This window comes from Rhineura floridana, chromosome 7 (genome assembly GCF_030035675.1).
Source record: "Rhineura floridana isolate rRhiFlo1 chromosome 7, rRhiFlo1.hap2, whole genome shotgun sequence".
Lineage (NCBI taxonomy): Eukaryota > Metazoa > Chordata > Lepidosauria > Squamata > Rhineuridae > Rhineura > Rhineura floridana.
In genome coordinates, this window is record NC_084486.1 from 82778383 (window position 1) to 82805199 (window position 26817).

The following is a 26817-nucleotide window of genomic DNA, read 5'->3' on the forward strand; positions in this document are numbered from 1 at the left end:
TCCTGTTTCAGTAAGAATTCTCCGATGGTGGAAGACATGGGAGACAGACAATTGCAGTGGTGATCCACTACAGCATGTGTTCCTCCTTCCCTTGTTTACCTGCATTGGGTGCTCTGTCCTGGCATGCTCAATTGTGAGAATGCAGATTGCTATGGGGTGCTTGTGCCTAGCATCCTGAGACATGATATTGAGTGCAGCCTCTTTCTGGACTCTGGGTCAGGCAGGGCCCCCCAGTCCATACAGCATTTACTAGGGACCTCAGCAGGAGACAATAACCCAGGGGAGCAAACAAAGCACCTAGATGCTCAAGTACTCACTCCCGGGGTAGGTCTTCTCCAGTCCCCCAGTGCTGCAACTATTCTCCTATCATCTGACTTATGGTCTTCCTATGTGGAATGTATATATATGTGTGGTGGTGTGCTATGATTGGGTATTGACTGTCCCAGCAGGATGGGAGGTGGTGATGGGTCAGCTGTTTTAAATTCCCCCTCCCAGTGATGACAATGGTCTGCAGCTTGTGTAAGGTTATACTGTTTCTGGGGCTGTGGCCATGGATTGAAGACATCCCACCCAAGTCTGCACCCCAATTTGACCATTTTGCTGGCACATCTTCACTGGTGGAATGGCTCCACCAGTAGACTGTTCCATCAGTGTATTGGAGTAATTATCTCATGTTGGAGCCATATCTCAAATTGTCCTAGTATTGCAGGGCTTCCACCAGATCCTAGGGACCTTCAGCCAGTCATTCTTAAGTACAGGATTGCATGTAAACGTGTGTGAGAATAAGCCAATCCATTTCAGATCACTTTTAGTTGGAAAGCTGAAGCTTGCATGGATATGTTTGTATTTGTTTTATCCTCTGGGTGGTAGTGAAGTTTGCTTTGCCATACCTTAATTTAATAAATAATCATTGCTACAAGGTTAAAAACATACACACCCTGCAATGTGCAAATAGCACAGTAAAAAAAAAAAAGTCTGAGCACTTGCTCAATTGACATCTTCCTCCAAAATGCAATTTGTTCCTAACATACTTTGAGGTGTATTTTAAACTGGAACACCAGATGTTAACTATCTGTTTGGCAAAACCCAATCTTTATTTGAGTGTAGCTCATGTCTTAAAACATAGAATTTATTTTGCTTATATCAATTTGCAGAAGAGTTATGTTCTTAAAGACCTTGGGTTGAATTTGCATCTAGTGCTTTTGTATTGCTCGTGCACAGGCCCGGTGCCAGCAGCTGGCCAGGTTGGGCATTGGCCAGGGGCCCTTGGTGCTAAGAGGGGCCCCTGCTGCTGGGGCTGGGTGGGTGTTGCTCCTGCTCTGCAATGCAGTGCTGACATGGATTGTGGAACAACAGCCACCTTGCCTGCAGGCAACTTCCTATGATGTTGCATCACCATGCTGTGTGTGCTTGCTTGCCATCACCCAAGATGGCAGCAGGGGCGTCACCATGCCCACAGCCATTGGCAGATGTGCACATGAGGTGTACTAATCTGTGATGCAAGATCAGTTTTAGTGATCAGGTGACTTATTTGACCACCCTAAGGAGAATCTCACAGCCTAAGTCTGTGGAAGGTCAACTACTTTATGTTGAACTATCTTAACAGGGTACATGTCCACCTGCCACCCCAAAGACATTTAAGTATTTTATGATATGAAGAAAAGAGATATGCAGAAGAAGAAACCCAACTTAAATATAAGCTGTGCTTAGCACCTGGGAGTAGAATTTATACAGAAAACCAATCCTGCAGTTAATAAAGTCAATTTTACATCAACTTTTTGGCTTCACACCTTGACACACCTGATGTATAGATGGCTACCAGCAGCACAAGGACATTCCTTTGTCTACTGGTTCAGATCAGGAAATAAAGGCCTCACCTGCTAATGCAATCCAGTCCCTCCACCCCCAGTGAACTCAACATTGGAACAGCCATTGTAATATTCTGAGTCATGTATTACCAATGTTAGCTCTGTGGATGCTGTCAGTGGCACTAGACAGCAATGCCAATATTAATTGGCTGGTAACGCTGTTTCTTTATTTTAATGTATATGGTGCACTTCAGTAATGCTGCTGACAGGTCAATGAAACAAGCAACATAATCATAATGGAATTTGCTGTGTTGGTATATTTATTTGTGAATGCCCCTCGCTGGATCGTCACCTTGTAGTGGTGAGTGGGCTTGCGTGTTCCAATTAACCCCGTGAGAGATGCCGTCTGGAGTCATATACTCCCAGCAGGGTCACCCATGTCTGTAAGGTCAAGGAAGAGGAACCAGACAAAGAACGATCCAAGAAAGTCCTCAACGGCAGAACAGGCGGAGGATAACAATGTGTACATTACAACGGCTGTGCAAGTGGATGAAGGCTGCAGCAGATAAAAGACTTCTAATTGTTGTGGTATCCATGCTATTGGATCAAAGCCTTTTTCTGTCAAGATTGTGTGTTGACCGTCGTGCGCCGATCTCCCCACATAAAACAAATTCACACACAGGCGTCTTCCAAGCATACCAAACCAAGACCTTATCTTGGAAGACAATCTTACTCGGCCACGAGTGATTGCCAATGAATGAATGAATGAATGAATTTGTTAATAATTTGTATTAAGTATGAGTTTATTTGCATTTTGGCTTCATGGTGTACTTTTTATAATACTTCTTGTGTTCTTTTTTTTCTTGTACACCGCTTAGAGATATTGTTATATATTAAGCGGTAGAGAAATAGTCTAAATAAATAAATAATAAAATGCAGTATTAAACAGATTAATGAAAAAAATAAAATAAAACAGCAGCAAAATAAAACTGCTCCTTTGGAGAGAGGGATGAAGAATCTAGCCTTTCTACGCTTCCTAACCATTCTAAGACTGTAGATCTAACTTTCCCAGAGCTATAGCCTAGAGGAGAACAATGAGGAAAAAATACAATTTCTGTAGGTGTAGCTTGCATGAAAATTCCTGCTGAAATTCCCTCATCTACACTGCTATTACAGGTGCAGGAGCCCTATCCTTTTCCACCTCTGGCCACCCTATTCAGAGTGCCATCCTATACATGCCTATCCAGAAGCACGTCTGATTGAGTTCATTGCATTTACTTTCAGGTAATGCTGCATAGGACTGTAGCCTCATTGAAACTAGTTCCTTAAAAAGCAATGAGGCTGTTTTGTTTGGGTGTGGTTTGAAAAGAATCTTCACCCAACTGTACACATCTTTATTGTTTGATTGGAATACACCCAACCCCACTGCTGATCTCACCTTGTAGGACTGCCCACAGTAAAGTGTTTCCATTGGACACATGTCAGAGTCACAATGGACTGATTGAGCAAACAGTTTTGAAGTCAGTGTGAAGCTGGGTTGAAGGGAAGATGCAGCCAATCTCAAAAATCCCAGATTTTGAGTAAAAAGGGACAGAGGTTGACTGACGTGTTCTCGGACTCACAACGCAGAGGTGGACACACTGAAATCAGCATAACTCCGAGTGTGTCCATAGCCTTACATAGTGACAGACAGTATGGGGGAGAAGTGTTTTTCTGCTCTTGATATCAGAATCTGCATTTGAAAGCAAAGCCTATGCTTCCATCAATGGCTTCGCAGTTTTATAATATTCTGCTACAGCATTGTTTCTGTATTTGCATGGCAAGCTGCAAGCTGAAATTCCCTCTTCTACACAATTGTTAAAGGGACAGGAGCCCCGTCATCTTTTTCATGCCATCTCCTAGCCTTCTTGACTTTTGACCTGACTTTTCAGGCCCTGTAAACCTTACATCCTGTCCCTTAATCTCTCCCTTTCTCCTGGCCGATAGGAGGGGAGGAGGTCATGGCTGGGCCATGGGCCCAGCAGGTGAGCCAGGAGGCAGTAAACAAGTTAAGCCTGAAGGTCAAGTCATGAGGCCAGAGCAAGCCAGAAATCAGGACCAAAGAATCACCAAGATATAAATAGTAGACTTATTCACTTTCATGTCCACAAGAATCCAATAGGGAGTGGACTTAGTCCAGGGCCTGAAGGTATTTCACTGAGAAGCTGCCACCTGTAGTTCAAAGGTCGCCACATGGGCATGTTGTACGCTGATGTGGACAGTCAGTAATTATGCTTGTGTTTAAGAATGTAAATAATTTTGGATGGTAAGTTCCTTGGGGCAGGTACCTGTGTTGTTGTATTCTGTAAGTTGCCATGCGCACTGATGGTGCTAAATAAATAAATAATGACAGGGTGTTGTCGTCTAGAATGATAACATAAACTAGTAGCCACAGATGAATTCACTGTATATATTCAGCTCTTACATTTTTAATGGGTCTTTTTGTGTTTTTAATTTTGCATGCTTATTTTAAGGAACTAAAAAATGTGCTTTAAGCCACTGGGTTTGCAGGATTAGTTTGAAAACACGTCTGTAGAGTCAGCATCAATTCATCTATTCAGGAGGGCATGCTGTACTTCTACCTAGCTTGCATGTGGAAACACAGGAGTGCCAGATGACCCCCTATGCGTTGCTTTTGGCTGGGCCAGCACCATTATTACATGGAGAGCAATACTGGCCAGGGCATAGAGTAACACCTGCTACTTCTGTGCTGCTTAAAGGCAGGTAAGCATTCAGGACTATCAGGTATGCTTAACACCCTTCTTCCGTCTCCATCTAGAAATATAGGCAGCTGCCTTTTAGTGAGTCAGACCACTGGTGCATGTAGCTCAGTATTGCTTACATCAGCCTTCCCCAACCTGCTGCCCTTCAGATGTGTTAGGCTACAATTCTCATCATCACTGACCATTGGCTATGCTGGCTGGGAGTGATGGTAGTTGTAATCCAACAGATATGGAGGGCAACAGGTTGAGGAAGGCTGGTTTACACTGACTGGGGCCTTTTCCTGTCCTACTGCAGGGAACTGAACTTGGGACTTTCTCTGTGCAAACCATGTGATCTTGTACTGAACTGAGGTCGCCCTTCACTTCATTAACCTGCAAAGACCTTCCTAAATCACCACCTTAAGACTGTCACTTAAAAAAAAAAGAAATTTCTATTTCTTCCCTGAAGGAGCCCAGGGTGGCAAACAAACACTGAAAACATCTTAAAACATCTTCCAAAAATGAAACATCTTAAAACATTGTAAAAACACCTTAAAAAGCAATTCCAAAGCAGATGCAGACTGGGAAAAGGTCTGTACTTAAAAGAAAGTTCTTCAGTAGCCACTGAAAAGATAACAGAGATGGTGCCTGTCTAATATTTAAGTGGAGGGAATTCCAAAGGGTAGATGTCACAACACTAAAGGTCCACTTCCTGTGTTGTGTGGAACGGACCTCCTGATAAGATAGTATCTGCAGGAGGCACTTCGTGCACTGATCGACTGCATATATAAGAGATAAGACGATCTTTCAGGTATCCTGGTCCCAAGCCTCATAGGGCTTTGTATACCAAAACCAGTACCTTGAGCTTGGCCTAGCAGCTAATGGGCAGCCAGTGCAATTCTTTCATCAGCAGGGTAGCATGATGGCGATATCCTGCCCCAGTGAGCAGTCACGCCACCACATTTTACACCAGCTTCAGCTTCTCGACCAACATCAAGGGCAGCCCCACACAGAGTGCATTACAGTAATCCACCCTGGAGGTTACCAGTACATGGACAATAGTGGCCACCGTGACCTTTAACAGCAACATCTTTTTTTCTTATTTAGTTTCATTTAAAAAAATGATCACAAAGCCGTTTGCAAAAATCAAAGCACCATAGATCAGATAATACAATATTTAAAACTATATTCACCTCCTTTTTGAGTGACATCCATCCTGATGGATAGTTTAGTGAATCCTGAAAGCTGGCTCACCACTTTGTAACTTTCAGTTGATCCTGTTAAGGTAGGGATGGGGAACCTGTGGACTTCCAGATGTTGCTGGAACTACAGTTTTGATCATCCCTCATACTGGCTGGGGCTGATGGGAGTTGGAGTCCAACAATATCTAGAGGGCTACAAAACCCCTCTCTACATTAAAAGTATTAATATTGTTGCTACTAATTGGATATTTTTTCCCTGAATGGATCAAAAACGTTATCTGCAGTTGTCGCTTTTAAAAAAACAAGAGCCAGTTACTTACTGCAAAAGGAAAAACAGTGTCACTCCTGCTGTTCAGCAGAAAATTCAGGCATTAGTATGTGGTTGCTTGCTTGATACAAAGTTTGGTGTTGCTACAATTTCCCATTTCCTTGTACTCCAGTTTAATGTTAAAAATAATTAGGTCATTTGCAGGCAGAAAAAGTCATTTGACTAGATAAGATAATCAGACAGCAGCCTTAGCTGATAGCCATGGTATGCTTGCAAGCTTTCTGCATCCTTTAACTGAGGGTGACTGGGCTCCGTGTGTTCCATTGGGTATTTAGCTAGCAACCTTAGCTGACTCCCTACTCCCACACAGTTACTGCTTCAACATGTAACATGTAACACAGGGCCTTCTCTCAATCCCGCCAACAAAAACAGCCAGATTGGCGGGTACTAGAGAGAGGGCATTCTCAGTGGCGGCCCCCACTCTTTGGAACTCCCTCCCACAAGATCTCCGGCACGCCTCTTCCCTAAATGTGTTTCGGAAAGCCTTAAAGACCAGGCTCTTTCAGCAGGCCTTCGGGGTATCCGGGGAGGGTTAATTGTTATAACTGTAATGCCTCCTGCCCAGTTTTAATATTGTTGCTGCAGATGTGTTGTTTTTATATTGTATTATTATATTTTATCAATTGTATTCTAACAAATTTGTAAGTCGCCTAGAGTGGCCATCGGCCAGATAGGCGACGAAGAAATTAAATTTATTATTATAATTATTATTAACGTCCACTCTGTTAGTGGAACTAACAGTATAGATCACCCTTCCCCAACCTGGTACCTTTCATATGTTTTTAACAGAGCTTGGAAAAGTTACTTTTTTGAACTACAGTTCCCATCAGCCCAATCCAGTGGCCATGCTGGCTGGGGCTGATGGGAGTTGTAGTTCAAAAAAGTAACTTTTCCAAGCTCTGGCTTTTGGATGATAACTCCAATCAGCCACAGCCAGGTTGGGAAGACTGGTTTAGATCCTCCACCAGTCTCCGGATTGCTGACATTTATGGTCAGCCTGGTTCACTTGTCTTTTTATTATCTTGGTGCTCTGATGATGGAAGAGCTGGGGATTCTGCAGCTGCAGTTTGCTGCATCTGTTCCATTGATATCTGCTGTATGGATAAATAGTGCTTAGTTATGTGCCACACAACCACCTTGATGTGGTTAGAAAAGGCCCTCATCAGCCAAACAAGCTTACCTCCAAGAATAACCCTAGGAATGTGTCTGTCTCAGCTCTAGCTGCACTGAGTCACTCTTAGAATAAAACAAAACACTGCTTAGCAAAGGTAATGACAGCAAACCCAGGAGTTGAGCTTGCTATAGTTTCATTCTCCTTTGAACAAAAGTAATCTTACCCCTGACTGACCCCAGACAGCCTCAACTCTACAGGAAAACAAAACATCCCTTAACACCACCCCTCCACAAGTCTCCATTGATCGGCAGAAAAACAATTTGTCTAAGAAGCATTAAAGCCACAATATGTTTCTTCATCAGAGTGAATTGCCGATGAGGAAACCTGTGGGATTTTTCCTCCTTAACTCTTTGCAAGAGTTGGTCTTTTTACTCCCACACTGATGCTAGCAGGCAGTTTCTACCAGTCCTTGATAGTTACACTACTGAGAGAAAACATTATGTATTTTTTTGAAGGAATGGTTGATTTCAAACTCTGCAGATATTTTTCCCAGAAGTCTATTAGAAGTCACAAAATACAGAGCTGGCAACTGATTAAGCTGTTTTAGTACATTTCCATACTTGCTTATTTCTTTGTTATTGACACCCATCCACTCATTTGTTCTGAGAATCCAGTTGGGAGAAATGCTTCTCCCAAACCACTGAGTGTTATTCAATGCTACTCCTACTTAGATTCATTAATTTCAATCAGTTTACTTTGAGTAGGACATTGTTTCACACAACTCATAGTATTTTCATTCTACCCTGTTATTGTGAAGTAGTGGTTTGAAGGGTTTTTTTGTTTGTTTTTGTTTTTAGATTACATTGTATTCACAATGCAGTTCTTTTATGTGTGAACTGATATAATGCTGTTTTGTACCTAATCTATAGTTTGGCTCATGATCTGCTTGATGATGATGTGCACTGATGCACCCCATTCCCTTGTTGCTCCTCCATCCTTGCCTGTTCTAAAATGCGGTTTCTTTTACAATGGAATTCCTAAAGTTGAAACTGTAGTATTTGTCAATTTCAACTTATTTTGCCTTGAAAATGTACTGAATGGCAAAGTTGAAGGGGAGACAGTCAATTTCACTTCTAAATAGTAGCTGAGCAATCTTCCTCCAGCACAGCTTTTGATGCAAAAGATAATGCTGACCTGAGTTGTCTCTCTTCACCTTGTCAGCCTTCAGTTAAAGTTTCAAGACAAAACCATGAGAACTTGATAACTGGCTTGGCATATTTACCTTTTCTCATGTAGAGAGTAACACCAGCAATGGGGCTAGGCAGGCAAATTTCACCAAAGTAGGACCTACAATTAAGAAAAGAGTGGTGTTTCCCCTCCTTGGAGCAGCCACAGCAACAACACCAGTGTGGGCATTCTTTACAAGAAAAGGATGGCTGGGTAAGTTCCCCTAGCAACAGCTGTAGTGGGGGCAGTGGCCTAGTTAAGGGTGGAGGGGTGAACTTCCCCCAGTATTCCTATCCCTTCAGATGAAGTTAGCATATTGCACAATTAGTATGGTACCAGGATAGTGCTTGTTAATAATAATATGGAAGAACCATTAGATTTTAATACTAAGAAAGCTTCACTGGGGTTACCCAATGGGGTATGAGTACCATGGCTGTATTATTAGCTGTGGAGGAAATAAAGAACAGAGATCACAGTCACATTGTATCTTTAAAGCACTCGTATACAACTTTAACAGTCATGGAATCCTGGGAACTGTTGTTTGTCAAGAGTGCTGTGGACTGCAGTTCTATGAGGGATCTCTCGACTCACTGTTCTTCAATCTTGGGTCCCCAAATGTTGTTGGACTACAATTCCCATCAACCCCAGCCAGCGTAGCCAATGGCCAACAACCAGAGCATGGAAAAGTTACTTTTTTGAACTACAACTTCCATCAGCCCCAGCCAGCATGACCACTGGATTGGGCTGATGGGAGTTGTAGTTTGAAAAAGTAACCTTTCCAAGCTCTGCCAACAACATCCAGGGTCCCAGGGTTGAAGTACAGTGTCTTATCTATCAGCACCCTTAACAAACTGCAGTTCCCAGGATTCTCTTGGGAAGCCATAACTGTTAAAGTGGTATGAGAGTGCTTTAAATGTATGCTGTAGATGTGAGAGATTAGAGGTTGTTCTAAGTGAAGTCTCACCAGGCCTATCATGACTAAAGCACCCCAGCCCCTACTCCTGTGCCAGCTTCTGAATCTATAGTAAAATGGTCCAGGTTTATGTATACAGTAAGAAAGTTTAAAAACTTACGCAGTGAACACACTAGTTGCCTACCCCAAAGTGTTTCCACTAGCCACATCTGGAGTGGGAACTGCTTGATGTGCCAATCAGTTGCAGAATCTCTTTGAAGCTGAATTTTAAAAAAAATGCACTCAAGACAATCCCACCAGGGTTTACAGTAAAAAGGGGTGAGGTTTGAGTAGCGTCATGCACCCATTTTCAGAAGAGTGAGGTGCAGACCCACTGGAACTATCAAAACAGTGAGTGTGTTTCTAGCCCTGCTTATGAGAACCTGCATTTACTGGGTTCTACATTGGCCATCATCCATTATTCATAGTACCATACAGCCATGTCAGTTCCAAGATCTCCTAGAAAGCCCCACATCCTTGAAGAACCTGTTCTTCTCTGTTCCTACAGCGCTGGAGAAACATGACCCCATGTGTGCACACTCACACACCAGCATCAGAGCATTCCTACCAAAAAAACAGGCAACTGCCCAACTTTTTCCCCCTTTGCTTCTGTATTTGTTACATTGCAATAGTTGAAAATAAAAGCAGCAGTTTAAAAGTCTCAAGTGCAATATTGTATAGGTTAAATATTTATCCATCGTATTGCGAAACTGTTTTGCCAGATTTTCTGTATGTTATTAATGTAATTGACACCATTTGCTATGACCTCACACTAAGTTAAGCATGCAGACAGTGTGTGGTCAGCAAGGAAGGAAGGGTCTTCCAGAAAGGCTGATACAACCTTCCACTGTGTAAGAACTCATTTTGTTCCAACAAAGTCCCAGAGATCACAATAAGAGAGTATTTCCAGATCCCCGGAAAACTCCTCTGCCTGTCCATCAAGATGCATGGAGATGCACAGCATTGTGCGGGAGATAGGTGAAGTCTGCCAACAACCACATTTGATGCTTCATTGAAATAACCTCTCTGGTGATATTGAGGCAGCAGTTCTCACCAAGGTGGGTGGTCTGTCTTAGAGGACAGGTGGATCCTGCAGGATTTCTACCCAGAATGTGGATGAAGGTCAAACCTTTTATTCATTTACTCTGTAAAGTACAAAAGTGCTAATTTGGGAATTGCTGGAAGACCAGAGTTTGGTACTGTCCCAACTCTGATGTAATTCTGCCTGTCCTCCTGGGAACCTTGCCTCTGTTCATTAGAGTTCACTGAACTGTATTTGGGTTTTTTAAAAAAGAAAATAATCCTGCCCTTGATCACAACTGCTCTTGCAACGTTCATGATTTGTTACAATCAAGAGTTTTCTAATCAATAGACAACGCTGATGCTGAGGAGGGATTGGAGGAAAAGGGTGATGGACTATTGTTCACACTAAATACTTCTTTTGCAGATGCAGCTTCTAGATAAATTCCCTATCGAAGGAGGCCAGAAAGATCCCAAGAAGAGAATCATACCATTTCTTCCAGGTAAAGACCTATTGATGTGTTTGAATGCTCTATCTTTAAGGCCTCTGTGGGAATTGGTAGGGGTTTTCACAAGTGTTGCATATAGATCATTTTTTTACACAGGATCTTTGAAGTAATGCTATGATTTGGTAGGCTTTTCCACAGGTGTTGAGTCCAGATCAATTTTTTTAGGCAGGCTCTTTGAAGAAATGCTAATACCTTAATTGTTCACTGAATCTGTACAAACTGAGAAATTAAATCGAGTGTGAAGCTAGAGCCAGATCTAATGGCTCTTTTATGTTGATTGGATTTTGAACCTTGTTACGGTTGGCCCAAAAATCCTTTTGTGGGCATCAATTGGCCCCAAATTCCTAACCATAATAACCTGATGGGATCTGAAGTGGCATGGACTAATCAGGAAAAACATCTTGAAGTTGTAGTGGATAGCCCAATGAAAATCTTCACTCGGTCATGAAAATGGCACCTCTAAGGATTATTAGAGAAGGGTCTTAAAATAGAAAGGTCATTATCACAACGCCTTAATATAAATCTGCATTTAGAATAATGTGTATAGTTCAGCTTCCTCCACAGAGCTAGAAAAGGTAGAGAAATGGCCAAACAAATTATCAAAAGGTTGGAGCATCTTTCTAATGAGGAAAGGCTAAAACATCTAGTCCTTATCATTTTAGAAAATGAAAAAAGACTAAGAGGGGAATATTGTCGGTGCTTTGAACTTATGCAGAGAAAGTGGGTAGAATGTGGGTTGCAGCTTACCTGGATGGTGCTGGAATATGACAGGGTGGTGGGGAGGTTAGAGTTGTGCGGATGCATCAGCATGAGTGCAAGATTGGCTCCACTGGTCCATTCACACAGCCATAATATGATTGTCATCCTGTCCTGCCCCAGCACTGTCCAAGTGAACTGGAGCAACACCAGTGTCAGGAGGCAGCTTGTGGCTCTGCCCTTCTACACCAGCTACTACTGTTCTAACGCAAAATTAATACAGGAATTTGCTGCCGCTGGCCTATATACTTTAAAAAAATAATAGATAAATTTTTGGAGGCTATGTCTATCCAGAGCTATTAGCCAGAAGAGCTAAATGCAACCTCCAGGTTCAGAACCTGCATGCCACTGAATGCCAGTTATTTGGTGGTGATGGGAAGAATAGTGTGGCCAGCATTCCCCACTTATGGGCTTCCCAGAAGCATCTGGTTAGAAAATATGATGCCAGACTAGATGGATCTTTGGTCTGATCTGGCAGAGCAATTCTTCGTGGCTTATGTTCATGGTAAAACTAAAAGTACAAGGATATCACCACATTTTTCCTACAGTATTTTTTCATGGTGTAAAGTGCACATACCCTTTTCCTGGATTGTTTCTTGCTAGAGAGAGAAAAACATTTTGAAACTGTTTTCAGTATGGATTTAATTTACAACTACAATGTCAAGAATGAACACAATGCAATTGTAGGATGCAAGTTCAAAAACTCAGCTGAATCTGATTCTGAAGCAGAATAGGCCATGATTGTTCCAAAGCTGGATCCTTGCTATTGACAAATGAAAAACAGAAATGGAGATCACTAACCCAAAAGATAATGCTTTTTATACTTTGTGGAGGCCAGGAAGGGCCCCAATGTTGGCCACAATGATGCACTTGTGCCATTAAATTAAGCCAATGTGAGATTTGTATACACTGGTGCAAATCTGAGGTGTTATGGATGGTACCCCAATACTCTAATGCAGAACATATTTGCTTGGAATGTCTTGTACGCATAGGACCATATCCATGCTGCAGATGGCGACTTGCCATACTGGAAACAGAATTTGTATAAATGGGAATCCTGGGGAGTTTCCTAAGTAGTAACATCCCATCACTGCCACCACCTGGAGCTGCAAATATACGGGGACTGCCCTACCTCACCTCATGTTCCCCAGTGTGGGAGAGGTTTGAGAGTCAATGTCTGCTTGAGGGAATTGTATAATAGAATGTGGACATTTCCAGAGTAATTGCTAACATTAATTTACATCACTGACCCATGTTTACTAAAGAGCATTTAGTATGACAGATTCTGACCATGGCATTTAATTTTTTATGCTTATATCCTACTTGGAAAGCTCTTCAGGAATCTCAGAATTGCATAAGTTGGTTCTACCATACAGATGCTGGTCAAGTCCACATCTGCTTGCTTCAATCATCCTGTAGCCCTTACCCTTAGGACTACTATATCACCCTAGAACTGCTTAGGACTACCGTAATTTTGCACAGTCCTCACTGTCGAGAGCAGCAACATGTTCAAGGGGTTCACTACCCAGGTATGGCTTCCTTTGAGGAGAGAGAACTGAAGACTTAGGGTGTTTCTGCAATAGTTATAGATACATAAGGGGAACAAAAAGTGCTGACAAGCAGTATGTGCATACACACTCATACTTGGCAACAGATCCTTTGTCTACCATCAGATCCAGAGAGATCCGGAGAGATCCGGAGAGATCCAGAGAGAGAGAGAGAGAGAGAGAGAGAGAGAGAGAGAGAGAGAGATGAACCCCAAGATCCTTCCAGCCTTCAACTCAAAGTTCTTTCTCTTTCTCTTGTTTGCTCCCAGATTTTCATATTTCAAAAACTGCTTCTTTTGTCCCTTCCTATACACATATCAGCTGCCACAGCTGCGAGTGAACGGTATCACCTTCATAGCTCTGACAGCTCTCCCATCCAGAACACTCTGAGATCTCCAACTATTTCTTAGCCATTAGCTCCTGTTGAGGAAACATCAACATCCTGGCCCATTAACAGTCTGCCTGCAATGTCATTCACATGCAGTATTATTAGCTCTGCAGCCTCCTCCATCACCACTGTGTTAAGTGGGTCAGCTGCTTCATCTCTCTCCTTTCCTGTTTGCTGCAATGTGGAGCCAGAATTCTATGTCATCATATCAGCAATAAGAGAAGGTCAGGGTAATATGAAAAGTCAGACTAAAGCAACACCAACTCTGGAAGGGGAAGACATGCAAACTATATCAGGACCTAGAATAGGAAGTACTTCTTTACTCAGCGCATAGTTAAACCAGGAAATTTGCTCCCACAAGACACAGTAATGGCCACCAGCTTGGATGGCTTTAAAAGAAGATTAGACAAATTCATGGAGGACAGGGCTATCAATGGCTACTAGCCATGATGGCTGTGCTCTGCCACCCTAGTCAGAGGCAGCATGCTTCTGAAAACCAGTTGCCGGAAGCCTCAGGAGGGGAGAGTGTTCTTGCACTCAGGTCCTGCTTGCGGGCTTCCCCCAGGCACCTGGTTAGCCACTGTGAGAACAGGATGCTGGACTAGATGGGCCACTGGCCTGATCCAGCAGGCTCTTCTTATGTTCTTATGTTCTTAATAGGGTAGAACCCAAGGCCATATTAGGACATGCTGAGGCCTTTGCCATTCTGGTGTCTACCACATGCTGGATAGGGCTGATGGGAGTTGTAGTCCAAATTATCTAGAGGACACCGGGTTGGTAAAGCTATATCAAGTTTAAGAGGCCCCACAGCATTACCAGAAATGTATATTGTTCTAATAGAAAGGACTATGAAATAGAAATATCAAACTTTTATATTTGCATAGATACCAGTCCATAGGCAAAAATGCAACTAAAAATTAACAGTCTAACTAAAACATACATTTTGCAATGAGTGTATTTGCATATGAAATACCTTTAAATGAAAATACCTTACAGTAATAGGACAGGACCAATACCTTATGATTTTTTACTTAGCATATGTGAAAACGTTTAATGCAGAGCAACCCAAGAGCAATTATATACACAGTTTAGCACTTAGTAAATGGTAGAGGCAATACAATATGCACTGTGGGTCTTTGGCACATGATATCAGATTTAAAACACTTTCTTTTGTGATTATGTAAAACCTGAGAAATTTTTGGTTGTATCCAACTAGAGTAGACAATCAGGATAGACACAGTGAAATCAATTCACCTAAGTTAGTCATGTCAATTAACTTTAATGGGTCTACTCTGTGTAGCACTAGCATTGGATACAACTCAGTATCATTTTTTTCAAAAAAATTAGAAGCCCCAAGCTATAGCTTACTTAGCTTGTGTGTAAATTCAGCACTGATAGAACCTGTCCAGAGAGTTCAGCTGCTTTTAGGCTCAATTCAAAGGTATTTGAAAATGTATTTCAGGGGCTGAAATAATAATATCCATAAATTAAAACTGAAAGATGTGGAGTTTAGCTCTCTCTGGTCTCATTTCTGATTGCTTCTGCACTTTGGGGTCTTAGCAAATAATACCACACTAATTGTTTAGGTACGAGGAAAAAGTATGCGTGCAAGGAGCCAGGCCAAAAAAATAAAAGACAGCGTTTCAACTCTGACATGATTTGTGCAACAGAGAGGCATATAAATATTACTGTGATTACCTTCACTGAGAGTATTTTCATCTGTCTCCGCACAACTGCTCCCAGCTGAACACACAGAGGAGGAGTTTTGATGGTACTGGGAACCCCGGCTCATAGTTAATTACTAGTGTATTTGATCGAGACCATCCTTCTCTTGTTTTATTAGCTGCTAGATGTTTTATGGCAGCTGGCCTGTAGGTTGGCTCACTGAACTGCACTTCAGAATAAATTGCAGGATGGCTGGTGGCGCTTGAAGCCCATTAAAAGGTTGTCCTTTGTCTTCAGATGCAGGGTAAGAATATACTTTTTCTCCAAGCATGGCTCATGAAGGCAAAGTTGTAGGGGGTGGGGAAAGACTTGGATCGCTTCCAGACAAGCTGTTTATTGAGCACTTGTCCTGATTTGTTTTCCCAAAGTTTGGGGAGGTTATTCAGTGTCTGTTGTTTATTGAACATTTATTTTTACTTGCCTATGGAGAGGTTATACACTGTTGCATCAAAAAGCTGTTATCCCACACTTTCCAGTGCATTTTCCTGTCATTTTTCTTATGACACAAAAACTCAATTTTTATTTTTATTTTTGGGGGAGTGGGTTTGTTGCAGAAGAGCATCAAATCTACTTTTATCGCACAAGCAGAATTTGCAGGTATGAACATGAATCCTACCCACAGAATAGGCACAGTCTGGAAATGGCCTTGCAAAAACAAATGCTTGCCTCTAACCATCTTGTTTCTCAGAAAAGCAGTTGCTGTACCTATGCAGCAAGAACAGGACTTGGTGTGACACAGCATGCATGCGCTATGTAAAGCTGCCATGTGGTACCTGTAGCATAAAAGGCTACAATTTGCTCACTTCCCCATTGTTTTTCCCCAAGAACCTTTAATGTATAAGCTAGGAAAGAATGATTTTTCTGTTGGTTCCTGGTGTGCTGTCTTTGTATGCATATGTGTGAAGGAGGGACAGGATCCTGTGTCCGAGTGTTCAATTGGTTCAGCACATAACCTGCTAGTAAGGTCTCCTGTGCAAGCTCTGTTGAAATGTGTGCCTGCTCTTCTAGAACATCACAGAGGGTTGCACTTTACATCTGCATTACTGTTTACTGTTCGTTCTCTCTCACTTCTGGTAGATACCTTCAGCGATTGTTTCTTGGTGCTTATTTTGGCAAAACCTGTATCCCATCTCTCATCTGGCCAGTAATATAGCTCTAAATCATCTGCTCCATTCCCCCTTACTGAAAGCAGTGTCTCCACCCTGCCCCCCCCCATGCTTACCTTTTAGATGTACTATGGCTAAGAAACACAAAATGTTGAAGAGGATGCAATCAGCAGACACATTTATCTGTGAAACCTTCCATTACTGCTAATCCTGTGACTGTTGTCAGATGTTACTTGGATTCTGCTTGACTACAACTTTCCAGGGCAAATGTAGATTCTTCTGCCTGGCATGCATTGTGAAATCTCAGTTTTCATCCTGAAACTGCAAAGTTTCTACTCCTTATGGTGAAATAAAAAATTCAACAAATAGATGAACAGTGTCTGCCAAAAGTTCATAACCTGTGGCTGGAATGGTCTTTCAATTGTCAGATACCAGTTGCTGGAAGCCACAGGAGGGGAGAGTGTTCTTGTGCTGAGGTCCTGCTTGCGGGCTTCTCATGGGCATCTGGTTGGCCACTATGAGAACAGGATGTTGGACTAGATGGGACATTGGCTTGATCCAACAGGCTCTTCTTATGTTCTTATGGTTGGGCATTAGTGCCATGCACAAGTTTCTATCCTTATATGTGACTAGCGGCCTCATACCTGGTATTCAGGAATTCTAAGAAACAAAAAAATCAGTGCAATTTTGAAATTAGTGGTTAAAATCAGAGCAGTTTTGAAAGGCTCAGTCTGCCATCTTGATTCAAAATGGTGTCCAATTGTATCCAAATGTAGCTGAAAACCTGCTTCTTGATCTCAGAAACCATCATGCAAAATTTGGTTACGATATCTTAAGAGGTGTCCAAATGCATAGCAAAAAAACAACTTTCCAAAATATGTAGTTGATGATAATTTGTTGCTTCCTTTACTCTGCTAGCAATCATAATATATTTCATATCAGTCAGTTTCTTGGTGGTTTGTATCTGCTTATACCAGGAGGGGTTTGTCCAGTCAATATTTTATCATAAGGCCTGTTCTAATAAGCTTTCCACAGGGGTTTCTTCAAGTGAAGTACCTAATAACACAAACACAAGTACTAACCTTCCTGTGATATTTCCTCATCTAGTTTAGGCATGCATCATGCCATGATGTTCCTTATGTCAGCTGCTGTCCCATCCTTCCTCCTTTATTATCAGAGTTTTCATTTACTTTTTAAAAAGTGGACTTTGCATCTCTCTATTCATTCACTCTAACTTCAGACTATGAGTGCTGGGGTTCTTATTAACTTGATGAATTTAGCCCAGTGAGAGTATTTTTTTTAAAAGCTGGTATTTCATTCCTTTCCCAGTATTAGTCCATTATCTCCTCTCCCCATTGTTTGTTTTTCTTGTTTAGCTACAGAAGTCACTTTCTTTAATTTTCCAGTATAAAACTTTGAAATGGGACAGGCCACTCTGGAGGGTGGGGGGATGTCTCGGCTAAATGTCAGACATCATCAAACAGTATTGAAATTGCTGGCTCCTTTAATTAGAAAACACCCTGTATTTTTACAGCCAGAGCCTTTCGTTTGTTGAAACAAATGCCTGGCAATAAACCTTAATTGAAAATCAAGCAACAAGAAGCTTGTAATGAAATCCTGATGCTGGGGGCGGGCATGGGGCTCCTTTCCTGTGTAGGGATGTTGACCAAGAACAGCTTCACCCTTAACTCGGCAATCTTCCTCCAGAGTCTTGAAAGATTCTCCAGGTAGCTTCACAGTTTACATGATTTCTATGTGTATATTATACTTTCTTTCCCGTAGGAAACATAAAATATAGATGATATGTCCACATGTTTAACCACCTGTGTACATGCATTACTCTGGGGCAATTAGGGTTGCCAGGCATTTATTATGGAAAATTTCTTCCTCTGCCTTTCAGCCAAGGCAGCATCCAGATTAAAACACAAAAATACAATTGCAATAATTCTTCTAACTCCCTCCCATTACATATCAGACAAGCGCTGTCTCTGTTGTCTCTTTGGCACCTATGGAAGACCTTCCTTTTTCATCCCTTTTAAGGGAGGCACTGTGAGTGAGTAGTTCCCATGTCTGAGAAATTGGTCAATTGCCTATCCTGGACTGGGTTGTACTGCCTCTGAAGGAGCAGTCTGGGGGTGCTTCTGGATCCAGCTCTGCCACTGGAAGCCCAGGTAAACTCAGTAACTAGAAATACCTTTTATCAGCGGCAACTGGTGAGACTACGAGCATTCCTGGACCGGGAGAGCTTGACCGCAGTAGTTCAGGCATTGGTGACTTCAAGACTGGATTACTGCAATACATTCTATGTGGTGTTTCCCTTGCACTTGACCCAGAAACTGCAATTAGTGCAGAATGCTGCAGCCAGATTGCTGACAGGAATGAGACCCTGTCATCATATAACATCTCTGTTCAGAGATCTGCACTGGTTGCCAATTTGTTACCTTGCCAAGTTCAAGGTGTTACTACTGGTATAATAGCTTGGGACCAGTTACTTGCGAGATCTCCTTGCATCATCTGTGCCCACTCCAGCACTTCGATCTGGGGAACAGGAACTGTTACAGGTGCCACATAATACTTGATCTGTGCTTGTAAGAAATTGTTCTTTTAGTGTGGCAGCACCTACCCTTTGGAACGCCCTGCCTATTGACACAAGGCAGGTGCCTTTGCTGTATTCCTTTGTCAGCTTTAAACATTTTTGTTTAGGCAAGCCTAAACACATGGATGTTGATCTGTTTTAATTTTGTTTAGTTAGCTACTGTTTTCATTGTTTTAAACATGTTTTAATTACATGTTTTTAACTGTATTGTTGATCATTCTAATGTATTTTGCAAACTGCTTAGAAGTCTTTTCATTCATGCCATATATAAATTTTGATAAATAAAATAAAGTGGAGATTTTTATCCCAAACTGTATCAGTACTGGATTTGAATTCATATATATGAAATTGTTTTAATTATTTTATATTAAATTTTTATATGTTTTGATTGTTGATGTTTTTATTGTTAAATCAATTTGAGATGTCTCACAGGAAGTGAACCATCAATCAAATGGAATAAGAATGCAATGAGATAAAAACAATATAATAACTAAATATAATTAAAACAGCGGCACAAGAGGTGGGCATAAAACCACTGGGCTAATGTTTTTAAAAAAACATTGCCACAGCAGGAGGTGAGAACAGAAGAAAGGCATGATGGAGATCAACCAACCAACCAAACCAAACCTGGAATGGAGTTCTGCTGTCTAGATCCCACTGCCAAGAAGATCTGCTCTCGTGTCGCTTCTGAAGTGGTAGAATATGAAGCACCTTAGATGTTGAATGCAGTGTGTGAGCCAGTTCATGCTGAAGGAGGTAATCTCTTCAGGTAACCTGGTCCCAAGCCATTCAGGGCTTTGTAGGGAATAACCTGCCCTGTGAATTGTGCCCAGAAATAGATTGGAAGCTAGTGGCAAATGAAGATGATCTGGCATGAAACCTTCTCAGAAACCATTCTGGCCATTGCATTTGCCATTTCAAGATGCTGGTGACTGTTGACTCTGGCTGCGGCACAGATAACTTATTTATTCAAATAAACCTTCAAGTGTTTGTTTTTTCAACTACAGCTCCCTGAAGTAGTGTTAATTTAGGCTCTAAAGTGAAAGGAGCGGTAATTTCATTCTACTCTACTTATTGTGGTCCTTCCACAGATTCCTTAGCTGGTGGTTAATTTGTATATTGCTTTTTAGGCTATTAGCTTTATGCTTTAAGCAGTGTCCTTCCCATCTGTGTTTTGATACATAGGGCACGGGGTTTTTTGGGATTAAAATGGGGAGATGCCATTCTTCTATCCCAAAAGGTGTATTTATGTGTGTGTGTTTGTGTTCAATAAATGCAAAGGTCAAATGTCAATATAATGTTAACAGTTTCACCAAGTTTGACAGGACATTTTCAAACAAACCCTATCAGCATGAAATAGAAGTGTCATCTTTGTTTTTACAAAAAGCTGGTTTACCTGCATGCTAAGATTTTTGGTATGTACATCACTTCCACCGTAAGAGGTTGGTCTGTTTTTCCTTATACAAATAATGATGACAATGAGTATAGTTAGAACAACAGTGGCTATAGTACCAGTAGTTGGCCTTTGTATGTGCTTGAAACAAAAGACAACACTTCCTCTTAGATACTCCCACCAGTTCCCCCTTTTCCTGTCCATCAAAGCACATGCTTAAAAACACAATGGATGTGTTGAAATGTGGAAACCAAAATGTTTAATCTTAGCCCTCTAATGTTTCATAATTAATCAATTAGAATAGTTTAAAACCCCTCTGATTCAACTACACCAATGTTCAGACTTTTTTTTAAAAAAAAAATTGTCTGTAAAGTAGGACACATGGCCACCCTAAATTGTGCCCTTCCACAAACTTTGGGTTTCCTGTGCTTGATCATGGGGCAACAAAGCCCACTTTCTGCTTCAGTTCCCAGTCTGAAAAAGGAGAACATTTATGACCTGCCTCTCAAGATTTTTGTGAAAAGCAAAACCTGGTCCTATGTGAAGTTACGCACACCTGAGACAATGGAAATGGCTGGGGTTAGGTATGCCTAACACTGCATGAGATTGGGCTGATGATGAGGTAAGAATTATAAAGTGGTTTGGATCCTGAAAAAGCTGCTGAGATTAATAATAGCAACAATCATACAGTATGCCTAAAGGTAGACAGCCAGTCTCATAAAGAATAGCCAGCCTTCCTCAAAATAATTATAAACTGGTTAGTCAACATGACTTGTCTTTAGAACAGAATGCTGAGTCATAACAGATCACACTACACAATTTTATTATTCATGCAGTTGCTGCTTATGGTTGAAGTAAAGAGCTAGGTATCATTTATGTAAATGTTGTAGAGCTGCAGGCAAAGAGCTGGCTGAGGATTTAACCCTCTTCCACCAATTGTACACAGCTTCTCCTGTGTGTAGGCCCTGGACAAAATGTTTCCATACCCCTTTCCTGCCTTAATCCTCCAACTCTCCTGAAACGTCTGGTTCTTTCTATCCCAAAGGCCCTATGGAAGATTTCCTCTTCCCCAAAAGGGCAACACGTGTTCACATGCTTCCCTCACAATAGCTGCACTGAATTTCAGCATTCTATGTCTTACTGTTCCCTATCCTCAGTAAGAACATCTATGGATAGTATTTTACGTCTGAGGTGCTGTGATGTCATTTGATAGATGGGCTCAAAGATATGAGCCAAATATTTTGAGCAGGAGCAGCAGCAGCTTCCCCAAAGAGCTAAGGCTAGATAGGATTTTGTGCTGAATTTTGAATGTTCTTTGTTTCCACTTTCCAGTGCATTTTAGAGCTGCATCTTAAACCTGAGAATGCAGGGAGCTAGGAATTTAATGGTTGGCTTTGTTTTTGGAAGGTTATTTCGTAGATATGACTGCAAATTTTAGCTATTTGCAGTATATGCCCCCCCAAAACCCACAAATTCTATGATGCCCACATTTTTTCAAGATGGGATGTTTATTTTTATTAATCACTCTTGTATCTGAGCCTTTCTCCAAATTGCTCAGAGTTTGATCTTCACATTTTATCTCAAAGGCATGCAGTGACCAGTGGAGGTTGGTCCATTAGCGCAAATGGGGCACTTCACCAACCTGCCTTCCCTCAGCCACCCCCACCCCCACCTGCCTTCTTACTTCTTACAACTAGTCCAGAGGGTGGTATTGCTTGTCAGCCTCCTCTTCCCACGCACCATTGGCAATGTGTTTCATGGGCAAGTGGAGATCTAAACCATGGCCTTCGGTGGCCTGTCCACTACATCCAATTCAAGATCTATTCTTGAGTGTCAAATAGAGGAAAATATTCATAGTTAAAAAGAAAAGGAAAAGGTCCAGGTTAAGCTATGTGTCATGTCACTGTGAGATGGGTGAGAATGCAGAGGTCTGAGGCATATGGAAGGAGTTTTCCATGAATGGCAGCTCTAACAAGGGTTTCCTAATAGGCAGTGAGAGTGTAGAGAAGACTAACAAGGAAGGAATTGAGAGTAACGAGTAGAACTGTGGTAGAGAAGTAAAGGGAAGGTTTGTGACAGAGCCAGCATAAACCCAAGTGCCTTACTTTCTAGCTTTCCTCTTATGCTCCCATTTTCCTGATACTGGCCTGTGGGTGAATGGTAATTTTGGAAGATCCCCAAATCCGATGGGAACAAGGAAACACCTCCATTCCCTCCCTCCTCATAGAAAGCTTATACCTGTGCATTTACCTCAGCTTTTGTCTGGGACTCCACCCAAATTCCTGCAACTGGTGAGAGCAAAGAGGTGGGGAATGTTTGGTGATGCTGGGAACTGCCCTATTTTGAACAAGGCTGCAAGAGCTTGAATGAGCACTAAATGCATTTCCCCCCAAGTCGTGCCTGGATTTTGCTTCCATTTGTGTCTCACTCTTGAGAAAAGCTGACCTCCTGCCAATGAATTGCATCTCAGGTGGATATACATTATATATAATATATCTGTTTACATGGAGGGGGAGAGCTATTCAGGTGAAGGATGTGGGCTGGTCTGCAGCTACGTAAGCAGCTAAGGGAGCTTGCTCAGGGACCGAAGAGATAGACACAGCTTTATCTTCTTCATACAGATGACTTGAACAGTTATTTGAGTTACAACTTGCTGTTTGGTTGTCCTGAAGGACTGGTTTACAGTGGTTTGGTGTGTTTGTGTGTTTCAATGTATGTTTATCCCATATAGATAGAACCAGGGAGTCAATGTGTTGCTGTGCATTTTGAGGAACTCAACAGTCTGTTGAAAGCATCCTCCTTCCTCCATTTGTACCTTGTAGAGGCAAAATGCCCAGCCATAAAAGTTATAACTGCCAACAGTTGCAAAGAAACCTGATTTGGCTTGTGATATGAATTGTTTCAAAGTTCCTAAAATGGAGTGGCTTTCAGGCTAACATATCAAATATATAACATAATTTCTGAATTTGCATGGACAGTGGAAAAGGATTCATAGCACAACCCTCTATACATGTGCACCCCAAAGTCCCTTTGAGATCACTTACTCACAGGTAAGTGGGTATAGGAGTGCTGTGATAGTTAGTTCAATCTACATTTTTTAGGCTTTTAGGTTTTATTCTTTGTTGTCCATAACCAGCATCTGATCTGGAGGCTGGAGCCAGAGCAGGAGCTGAGCCAAGAAGAACTGGAGACTCATGAGGTCAAAAGGGAGCTGTTAACCCAGCAAAGGATACAGAGAGAGAGACTGTATAGTTGCTGTCAGGTCTTCCACTGTCTGGTCTGGCTGCTGGGTCATTGCTTGCATCCGGGTTTTTTCCCCCCCTCCCAAACAGACCCCTGGCAAGAAAGCTGCCTGGCATCCACATGGGCACTGGTCTGGCGACTCTAGGCTTCCTGTAGAGTCTGCTGCCATCTTTGCTCCTGAGGCCCAGTAGACAATGGAGGAGAATTGGGAATCAAAGCAGGGCTTGGGATGGGGTCGAAGGGATTCTGGGTGCGGGGGAGGGGGGCAGGCAAAGCATCCCTGCGATGGGGCTCTTCAGGTTGCCTTTGCATTACTATGTGTTACTCCAGGTCTTCAGCTGGAGTGGGGCTCTCTTACTTCAAAGAGAGCTTTCCGGATCTAGGTCAGTCAGGATCCTGACACTAATGGAGCTAGATAGGACGGCACTACGTGGGCTGGGAATACTGTTGGGGAAAATACTAGCAAGTTCCCATTTGCCTCCCTCCACTCAGCATTTTACCCAAATATCTCTTTGGGTTAGGTTGACCAGATGCTGCACAGAATAAGGCTCCTGTACCTTTAATAGCAATGTAGAAGAGGGAATTTCAGCTGGTTTAAGTTGCATGACAAGCTACCCCTGCTGAATTGCTTTCATCTGCACACCTATTGAAGACAGGAAATCCCTGTCTTCTTTTTTTGCATTTGACCACCCACTTCAGAGTGCCATTCTATACATGTCTATCCAGAAGTAAGTCCTACTGAATTCAGTGGAACTTGTTCCCAAGTAAGTCTACTGTATATAAGATTGCAGTCTCATTTGCCTGCTGATACAATATGGGAATGAGATATTTTTCTATTTATATTAAATTTAGCATAGTTTTGGATTCTGTTTTTGAAAGTAAACCCTGTGCTGTCATAGATATAGCAATTGTGTGTGTTATTAAGAAAAAACGTGTTATACCAGTTTAACTGAATGATAATTTTCAGTTGCAGCACAGTTTCTGTATTTGCAATTGCAAATCTTAGTGCTTGTTCCCATGTTCCTTTTAAATTTCTAGAATAATTCTCCACCCCCCAAAAAATATTCCTTGAGCATAAGTAGCTTAATGCATGGTATTCTATATTCTTTGTACTGTACAAAAGGAATATCACTTCCTAACCCTGCTTATCAGAAATTTGTTGAGATGTCAACATGGGCATCCTTTACATAAAGTATCTGGAAATTGCCATCTTAGAAGATTTATGTTTTATATGCATTGAAAAAGTCAAGGCTAAATACGTTAGGAAAATGTTTTGTATGTGTAGCTTGCAAATGATCCTCTTCAAGACTTCAAAGAACGGTACTCTCTTCTGAGCTTCAGGTTAATTTTGGTTAAGAAGTGCTTGTTGTGTGAGAAAGTAGCGCTTTCTGCCATGCTAAGGGAGCTCTTGCAGAAAGTGAAATCTCTTGCCCTATATAATGTAGCAGGAATTGATTTCCTGTCTGCTCTGTGCATGCAGGGAATGCATAGTATTGGAATGCCGCTCTGGGCTTCTACTGGGAGAAAGGGTGGGATATAAATCTAATAAATAAATAAATTATAGCATGCTGGGAGGAAATGGTTATTCTTTAATGTTGCCAAAATGTCTGAATGTAAATCACGAAAGGAATAGCTAGGTAGAACTGTTCACTGCAGAAAGTACTTTTAGATGCTGAGACCAGATTATTGTTTGAGGTGTCACATGACAAACTGATCATTTGTGTCATCATGTGTAGCCTTGAGGCTACTTAACTGTGGAAAGGGATAGATTTAGACCTTAGTATAGAACTGGAATACATCTAAGTGGCTTGACTACCCTGGGGAATGGAATAAGCAGGGATTGTAATTTTGCTTCCATTGTAAGTATTAAGCATCTCCAAGATGTTAATATTGCAAATACATACCCAAAGCAATGAAACCTAACAGAGAGAGAGGATGGATTTTCCAAAAGAACTAAATGTAAACACTGATTGTATGAAGTGTTGATTATATGAAGCAGACAGAAGAAACTTCCTTTTTGCAGACTCGCTGCAAAAGGGGCTTCTCTTGAGCACAGTGATGTCTGTAAAATACCGAGTGTAATTTCTCCTGCCCTCTTTTCGCAGTCATCCTGCCCTGACCGTTCAACATCTTTCCCAAGAGAAAACTGCTGATGGGTGAAAGGGGAGAAGAGGAAAAAAGCAGGCTCTTTGCAAAGGGCAGGGTGACTACGAGAAGAGGAGGAGGAGAGGGTAGAAGACAACATGCACTCACAAACACTCTTTCCTGCTCTTCTGCTAGGCTGAACTAGCCCCATCAGCCTGGACGAGGACACGCACAAGACCAGAAGCACAGAGGAGGCAAGGAGCTTTCAGAGAGGCATACCTGTTTGAAATGAGCAGGATTTGAGCCTGCTCGTCAGCTGATGACCAGGGATTTAAACTTGCTGCCTTGGCCGCACAAGCCTATTCCCTACTGGGAATAGAGTGCATGGCCAGTGCAGGATTTAACCCTGTCCCCCCCACCCATCACTGGGAAAATGGGAAAATTGGACCCTCTGATCCGATTTCCCATCCCTGCAGTAGGACAAGAAGCAAGTAGTCAGTCAGTAGCCCTGAGGCTATCGCCTTTAAACTTTGATTTTTAATTCTGGCTCCTTGTATCTCCTGGCCTCCCAATCCAATGCACTCACCCTTCCATTCACATTTATATGCAAATTCTTTGGGTTTAATAAATTAATAGAGATATTCAAGTACAGAATTAATTAAACATGGGATTTAAAAGACAAGGGAAAGAAGAGACCTTCAGTTGACAAGTTTTCAGCTTAGTTATGGGAACTGGGGAAGAAATTTTTCTTCCCTTAGACACGAGCTTACATTTTGACATGCACATTTAACTGCGGTTACAAGATTATATTCTTGAAAAGGCAACATGCGTTGTAGAGGATCCTAATTTCCTAGAAGTGCCCTTGCTCAATGAATATGGCCTTCTGTTATAATTATTATTTAAAAATAAGTCAAATCAAGGCCTGTAATCAAGACTGGGTTGTGCCTTTGCAAATTTGTAGTTGGGTAGATGTGTATGTAAAAATTTTTTTTTTGCCATATGCGAGTGGTTTTCTTTTGCAAAAGTTTCCTATTGGACCGTCCTTCAAATCTTAATGTTTGGTTCCTTAATGACAAT

General features: G+C 41.8%; 1 protein-coding gene across 3 annotated transcripts in view; it reads left to right on the plus strand.

The window, feature by feature from the left end:
• SH3PXD2A (SH3 and PX domains 2A) overlaps nt 1–26817 on the plus strand; it is a 426239-nt gene that overhangs the window by 115720 nt on the left and 283702 nt on the right. For all 3 annotated transcript variants that reach the window (XM_061636089.1, XM_061636087.1, XM_061636088.1), the window contains exon 3: nt 10820–10895. In XM_061636089.1, coding sequence (XP_061492073.1) covers nt 10820–10895 — 76 coding nt within the window. The remainder of the gene's footprint in view (nt 1–10819; nt 10896–26817) is intronic.